The sequence below is a fragment of the Ruditapes philippinarum genome, unplaced genomic scaffold (genome assembly GCF_026571515.1).
Source record: "Ruditapes philippinarum isolate M1 unplaced genomic scaffold, ASM2657151v2 ctg7244_1_1_1_1, whole genome shotgun sequence".
Lineage (NCBI taxonomy): Eukaryota > Metazoa > Mollusca > Bivalvia > Venerida > Veneridae > Ruditapes > Ruditapes philippinarum.
In genome coordinates, this window is record NW_026864667.1 from 22,185 (window position 1) to 30,452 (window position 8,268).

At 32.8% G+C, this 8,268-nt stretch overlaps 1 protein-coding gene across 1 annotated transcript; it reads left to right on the forward strand.

Annotated features, from left to right (window-relative positions):
• The first annotated feature begins 883 nt into the window (after positions 1-883).
• LOC132726430 (uncharacterized) lies at positions 884-5,490 on the forward strand. The gene is made up of 3 exons (XM_060711746.1): positions 884-1,034; positions 3,108-3,221; positions 4,861-5,490. Exons 1-3 carry the CDS (start codon positions 884-886, stop codon positions 5,211-5,213), a joined length of 618 nt encoding a protein of 205 aa, XP_060567729.1. The 3' UTR covers positions 5,214-5,490.
• The last annotated feature ends 2,778 nt before the right edge of the window (positions 5,491-8,268 follow it).

The window sequence follows — 8,268 nt, forward strand, 5'->3', positions numbered from 1 at the left end:
AGCCCGGATCATTTCAGAAGAATAAGGACAATTTGCGATGATTGAACTTGTTTGTATTAAAAGCCTTCGCATTTCCCTTCTATCCAGTATGGCATAAGGATGTTTCAGAAAATCATCATGAATTACTATTCTGGAACAATAGATATTATATTAAATAAAAATTATGTATCAAAGTTATCATTTTCGGGCGTTTTCAATCCACCGGGGTTCTACCGGGGCTCTGCCTGGATCGTCCTGGGCTCTGCCGGGGCTCTGCCTGGATCGACTGGGGCTCTGCCTGGGTCAACCGGGGCTCTTCCGGCGTCATCCGGGAACGACCGGGGAAGCACCGGCATGAACCGTAGCTTCACCTGGGCTCTGCCTGGATGATCCGGAGCGCATCCTGGGTGGTTAGTAGGGAACTACCGTAGTCAGCTGCCGGGGTAAGTGTGACCGCAACAATAATTTCATCCCGGATCGTCCCGGATCATCCCGGTAACTTACCGGGATGGTCCTGGGCTCTGCCGGGAGTAAGTGAGACCGAGGCTTAAATAAGAATAAATATATGAAAAGATATCAGATCAAAGACATCTCTAATCAAGTAAAAAATAAAAATAAAACTTTAACAATAATGACATACCAAACTTTCATTTATTAGTAAAATTAAGGTCTATTGTAGTATATCAAAAGTATCAAAATAATTTTGGTATAAAATGGGAGTGAAATGTCTTCAAGACGTTTCACTCCCATTTGGGAGTGAAACGTCTTGGTGTGAACCGTCTTGGTGTGAACCGTCTCAATAGTGAAACGTCTGTCTACCGGGGGGGGGGGGGGGGGTTATAAACACGGTTACTTCCCTTGATCAGCATGTGGAATTAAGGGGAGATCAGTGTGAGTAGACATAATGGCGGGATCACCTGCGGTTTCTGAATTTACACATTTAAAATTACTGAATGCTTTGGGACAAATTAAGAATTTTAACTGTTTTGCGCTTATTTGTAATAAGATATCAAATAGCAATGCATGTGAATCTGAGTCGTTCGATGACGCCTTCTGTGAGACTTTGCGACCGGTAAACAGCGTCGACGTTTTCCCCTTTTCTAGCATTTACAGTTTCGGGATAGAAACCTTGGATTGGTTTCTTCAAACAGGAGTTCAACCAGAAAATATTGAATTACGAATGGCATTAAAAAACTGTTAGACTATGCAGAAGGTAAAAATATGTTTGGATTGATAACGATTCGTACCACTGCCGATTCGCCCCAGTTGATGGTCAACTCGGCCCATAAACCTGTAAACAACTCGGCAAGGCAAACAATGCTCATTATATAAAAAAAACTGTTTACTCATAAAGTTTCTATCTTTTGTTTTTAATTTTGTGGCTGTTATTATTGAGAAAATATTGGTTTTGTTTAATCTTTAATGCCATTTAAAACAGTTTGTCTACATTCACACTGGTAGGTAATACATGGCAAGTAACTACTGACAGCAGATATGCGTTTTTTTGCTTGTGTTAGCCTTTAATTAACTGCTAATACACGGATAACATGACATATGGTAATATGTTTAAGAGTTAATGTAAATACATTGGTGTCATTGAAAAGATGTGTTGAAGTATGATGAAGCGAAGATCCAAAGCTTTCCATTGGTGTGATAAATTTTAAAATCGGACATTTATTTAAAACAAACTAGCAGTTTAAAAACGATTTAATTTGTATTGTTTTAGCATAGGAGAGATCAATTTTACTTGAAGATAAGGGTAACAACTTGTATTTTTTCTCTCGATATACCTCGGTTATTTACGTAGTTCATACCGAAAGTTTTTATGGGTGTATTTATCAATAAGCTTGGCGTATAAATAATATATTCTCACTATTCTGATTCTGAAGTAAAACTATTTGAAAGCAACATCATTTTTAAGACTAACATTCCTCAAATAAAATCATTATGAATTATAAAATACTCATTTTATGTTGTTCCTTCCTAAATGTTTGATAAAAATAAAGACAAAAGATAAAGAAAGATAGAAAAAATGTATCTTATTATTACCAGACCAGAAATGTAAATATGGGCCGAGTTGACCTAGTATGCCAAATTTGTACAAGGCAAAACTGACCCCCCTATTCATTTGTCCTACTTTAGTGAAGATACTTTCCTTTTATTCATAAATGATTACAATTTACATGATCCTGAAAATTTATGTAAGTTTGGCATAAATATTTGGCAGGTACATGACGTAGCTTCACCATATGGTCCTATTTAAAAGCTTACAATGCCAAGAACTTAGGCTATAAGAATATTAGGCTGTAGCATTTCCTAAATGCACCTATTAGGCATTTTATAGATTATGCTTGTCCATAATGTCAAAAGGATTTCCTTAAAATATGCAATTCAAATAATAGAAAACATTAATAGGATTAAATTCATTACTCAATTTTGCTGTGTGCAAAAACCAGAACCACACATAATTTCAATTGGGACTTGATGATTGTTTTTACATGTAGCTTGACTTTTAAGGAGGAAAGAAAACATATTGTTACAGTCATGTCAGCGTTCCCATTGTAATAGGCAAACTTTAACCTTGATCATAACCTCTTTAACTTGATCATCATTTATAAATGACCTTGACCCTCATTATGTTTTGCTTGATTTTTGCTATATTATCTAGTGGCTATAACAATTTTTATTTATTTTTGAGTGAATTGTTTTCAAACTTGAACTTAACAATCTTTTAGTACCTTCAAGTTAATCTGACAGACCTTGACCTTCACTCATACTTGACCTAAGTCAAATTATTGAAATTTTCTTTTTTTGCTGTAACTGGCTCTAACTTTGTCATTAATGGAAGGATTAACTTTAAATAATATTAATTAAGGCACAACATTCTTTAAGATAAAACCTTCATCTATATCAGACTCAAATTGACCTTGGCTCATTTATGACATTCACCATGAAGTTAAATGAGACTATTAATTATAAAAAGGCTATAAATTTTGTAGCTTCTTTATTGTAACATATGTTTCAGGGACTGAATGGCAAGACTTAGCAAGATATTTGCAGGGTCACCAGTGGACAGAAGCAGACCTATCAATAATTTTGATGCACCACTGTCTATCAAAGCTGATAAGTAACAAGGTTTCGATTCCCAGCCTATGTTATTGATAAATCTAAAACAAATCAGAGGGAAAAGTGCCCATGCTGTTCAGAAAATCTTACTGGCATATTTGGTGAAACTTCTATAGGTTTGTTATTTTTTTCATTTGCATAAGTGAATTGGATTTTTGAGTTTTATGCTTGATTTGCTCTTCATTCTTATTCTAAATAAATGTATGTTTAAGGGTCACAGCAGCATACTAAGTTACTCTCATGCATGAAATATAGGACAATCATCATAAGCATACATGGACAAGTAAAATTTAACAGTCATTTGTCGCTTTTTGATCCCTTGATAATATTCATGTAACATATCAAATGTTTACATGTATCTGATAAAGACAATATACATACTCCACTGTATCTGTCTGTCTGACTGTTGGCAACTTTTATCTACTCTGTAATTCTCGATCTGTTTTAATAGTATATTAATGATACTTTGATAGAATATTGATCTCATTAACACCCATTGACCCAATGAGAAGATGTGTTCAATCCACTATGCAGCTGTCCTACTTTAAGCTCAGGGTTATAGTTTAGACATCAGGGCATTTTCACCCTATCTGCCGGGCCAAGATAAGGCCCAATAATATCCCAAACCTAAAATAACCTCTTTTTTTCCCCCAATTAAAAAATATCCCATCAGCACCCCATCAATATAAAACTGTTTCAACTTTTGAAAAACTGATTTAATAAAAAGAAGTGACAGGTTACGTATGTGATTATGCACATGTTAAAAAACTGGGAAGTCATGAATAAGAAAGATTTTCAACTTCTCAAATTTCCCAAAATAATGAATAAATTTTGAATAATTTTTGCAATTTATGCCAGGGGCCTTATCAAAATAGATGGAAAAGGCACCTAGGCTAGCATGCTTAAGTTGCACTGTTTTAGATAAATAATATTTTTCTGGATACATTTCATATACAGACAATTGTTTAAAATATATAAGGCTAGTAGAAAGAAAATATCAGAACTATAAAGTCACTATGCTTTAGGTTGAAATACACTTAAATAGCAGTTAGTTTGAGTCAAACAAAGTTGCTTTCAGGTGTACATGACATTGTGTATTGTCCTGCCATGCTGAGCTCTTGATTTTTTAAAACTCTGCTGTACATGTATATGGCACCTGAGGTCTTCTTCCACTAGTAAAGCTGGTACATCACCTGATGACTGTATCTACTTGGTAGATTTTGACCAAACTTCAAAGCAATGTTCTTTAGGTGGTCCTTTACTAAGTTATCTTTATCCACCACTTCCCTTAAATTTCTGGTGCCACCTGGCATTTTGCTGCTCAGTGAATACAGTTAGTGAGTACATGTATTTGGTTTCTTAAATATTGTTCTGCCTTGTTGATCTTAATACCCATACTTTATCATCCTGAGGCTAATGCTACAATGTAAGTCCTTTCCACTAGTTCTGACCTTAATAATTCTTAATTGTAGCATTTGCAAGGCTTCTAAAATGTAACAACTACATATTTTAACTACATATTTTATGTGAATAAAAAGTGAATTTGTAAAAGATATGTTGACAAATACTTCTTCATATATATGTTTAATATTGTTTATCTTGTGTCATTAACTTAAACTTAATAGGGCAATTTAAGGACCATTGGGCTTTGAAGTCTAATTTTGGATAATTTTCAGCCTATTTAACATCATATTATAATGCACAGGTAGCTTATTTATAAACATTTTATAAGCTGTTTTGTTATTTGAATTTCAGGTAACACGGAAGTTTGGCATGGACCAGTAGATGCTATAATTACAGGATCAAGTTTGGTCAAGTTTGGTAGCCTCAGTTTAGATGAAGGTTCAGAACTATCTCCATCTCATTCAAATCCTGGTGATTCTGAAGTGAAGAAAGATTTCCATGAAAAAGATACTCATCAGATATTGTCACAGACAATAACCTTTTCCTTTCTCCAGAATTTAATGCATCCTGGAGAAATTCCGCTGTATCCAAATATTGTAATTAGGCAAAAGGCTATCCAACTGCACTTTTACGACAGTGTAAATGACATATTAATTGAATCATATGAAGAAAACTATTTGATGATGATGACCTTAACTGGGTAGTTTTAATTGCTTTGTGGTTAGTTGTTAACCATTCAGTATTTTGCTCCGGAATAACAAAATCTATGAAAGCCTGTAAGTTCAGAGCTGACTTTTTGAGAGGTGAGGAACAGAATATTATAGAAATATATAAAAGGAAGTTGACATACCATTGTGGGGAAGTGGAGAAGAAAGAGCGCATGACTTTAAAGAAATTTATTGCTGAAGCAAAAAAAGCAAAAACATTAAAGTATCATAAAGGTGATTTGCCATTTAAAATAAAATAAAAAGTTTGCGAGCATTTTATGGGGAAAGTGAATTTTTTTAGCTTGACTGTTAGATAGATCAGGAATTCTATAAAATTCTATTAAATGAACATAATACTTTTTTATGCCCCTACTTAAATATCACCAATTTTTTGTCCATCTTTAGCTTTTAAAGTATTTGAACATTGAACACCTTAATCTTATAGAAATATTTATCAGTATGTATAGTTATGAATCTTTGGTTCCTGTAAGTTGAAGTTTGATGTTAATTTTGTTAGTCCCTATCTACCAGAATCACATGAGTGAAACGACTCGATCACGTGACCAGAACCCCCAGATCTTTAGCGTCTGAGTAATGAGACTCATTAAAAGCAGAGTTATTTCTGCAGGCGGGCAACCTATGGGTGGGCATGTGATTCTGGTAGATAGGGACTAACAAAGTTAACATCATACTTCAACTTACAGGTAAGTCTTGTTTAATTTGTAAATTTTGTTATCCTTATCTACCAATCAGAATCACCATGAGTTTTCAGAGTTCCTGCTTAAGGAGTCTCAGTTATACAATTAATATAATAATATATATGTAGTTTAATTTATGGGTGAAATCTAACTCGACAATGATTTTAGGACATAACTGTAAAATGACCTTTCATACATGAAATATGTATATAATTGTACAAACAACATTAATTCATTCTACAGGCCTCGACACTAACTTTTTTATCAGGTGGTAAGCCGGACCACTAGATTTGAAATTAAGGTGGTCCTTCCAGAAGTCAAGTGGTCAATTATTATTATTATATCAGTTTACTGTAAGTTTAGAAAAAAGTATGCTTAAAATTGATGACAAAGATGTATTTTTAACCTTTAAAGAAAACAGACATTTTAGATATATATTTTTATCTGAGAGCAAGTTAGTAGGTATTCTGTCGTGAAGTTATTTTTTGTTTTTTTTCATAGCTCATTCAAAAATACACAACAGGGCTCTTATTTGTGTTAACTTATATATTGAAGTGATTTCTGTCTCAACTCAAGTTAGGGAATAGTGAAACCATTTGTGTCTGGGTTTTTTTCTTACTGTTATTCAAATATACATTGCTGATACGTGGTACGTCTTATAATCATGATAATTACATGTATCTTTTATAGATTAACATTTTAATAAAAACTAATAAATTATCTTAAAACAAGGAAATATCTAAAGGATAAAAAATAAAAACAACTTTATATATAATTATAGTTTAGCTTATTTTTCTCACAGATTTATTATGAATACAGAATTTTTACCGCCCGTTGCTTGTTGGTTGATATTTATTTTTTACATTGAGTATTTTTAACCTTTTATTAAAAATTAAAAAAAAAGTAATTTTAACTCTGCGTTAACAAGTTAAAATAAAGATAACTAGCAAACAACTTGATGTATTTCTCAAGTTCCTTTCGTTTGCTGCCATTATTCATGTATATGAAATTGAAAGTTCATACGGTATCCCATACAATATCATAATTACCATCGTCGGATACCCACGTGTGATTAACATGTAACATAACATAAATGTTAAAAGGTTCCACCATGGTAATCCGACGATGCATCATTACTAGCATTTGAATGCAATTTGTACCTAGCTTAATATCACAAATTCTTAACTCTTTTAACTTGCATAGACACAATTTTAGCGACTTAAAATGAAAGTTATTGATGATTTAAGACCTTCTTTAACTTATCAGATTAATCTATTAATGAACCATATACATGTTCATAGGACAAATGGTTTTAAACAAAATAATTATATATAACATGTTTTTGACCAAATCGCCATTCTCCCAAATGACATCTCATGTGCAATTATAGCGCGGTAATGCAGGTTTCTCATTATATACTCCCTTAAGGAACTGTTTAATCATTATGTGATTACCAATTTGTACATTATTTACAATAAAGACAATGCTAGATATTGCCAATTTGGCAGAATTAATACCACTGTATCCTTATCCTTTTTGATATAATTCTGTTAAAGATCCTGTATGTTTTGTGATTGATTGTGTTACTGTGTGTATACCACACTTGCAAAAAATTATATATGTATATAATTATGCAAATAAAACAATTTTCAAACATCAAAGAATATGTAAAATTTGTACTGCAAATATTTGTGCACATTATATTTAATCAATAAATTACATGCATTCATTTCTTATTGTAAAATTTGACTTAAAATTTATAGAAAATAAATTTCTAATTATCTCCCTTTATTTACATGAAAAGTTAAATTGGGTAATATCTTTAAAAATGATGCTTATTGGAACATATAATTTTGACAAATCTTAATTTGAGCATCAAATTTATGAAATAAAACCATGAAAAAATTGTGTTACAGGATCTTTAAGAAAGTTATAACGCAGGTTACAGTGGGGTTAAATGGATCAATTTTCTGTGAGCCACAAAAGTGCACCCATTTTGATAAGTAGCTGCTATAGAGTGCTGTAGCTTGTTTTGATAATCCTTTACAAATAGTTTTTCCCTGAGATCCTGAAGACACCCAGAATAATTTTGCCCATTCTGTTATATGTCTGTGGGATGTATTAAACTTTCCCACACTGGAGGTAATATTCTCGGTTGATCTGCTGCCATCTGTAGTAACCGAGGAAATCATGGCCGTGTCAAAAACAGCGGGGCTACTAATACCGCTTCCTCTTCGTCTTGCTCCAATTTTTTTTACACTTGACCAATCACACTGAAAGGTTGAAAAATGTATGAAAAATATTTATTCCAATTTAACAAAAATGCATTTATAGCCACCGCTCTTACATCTGTC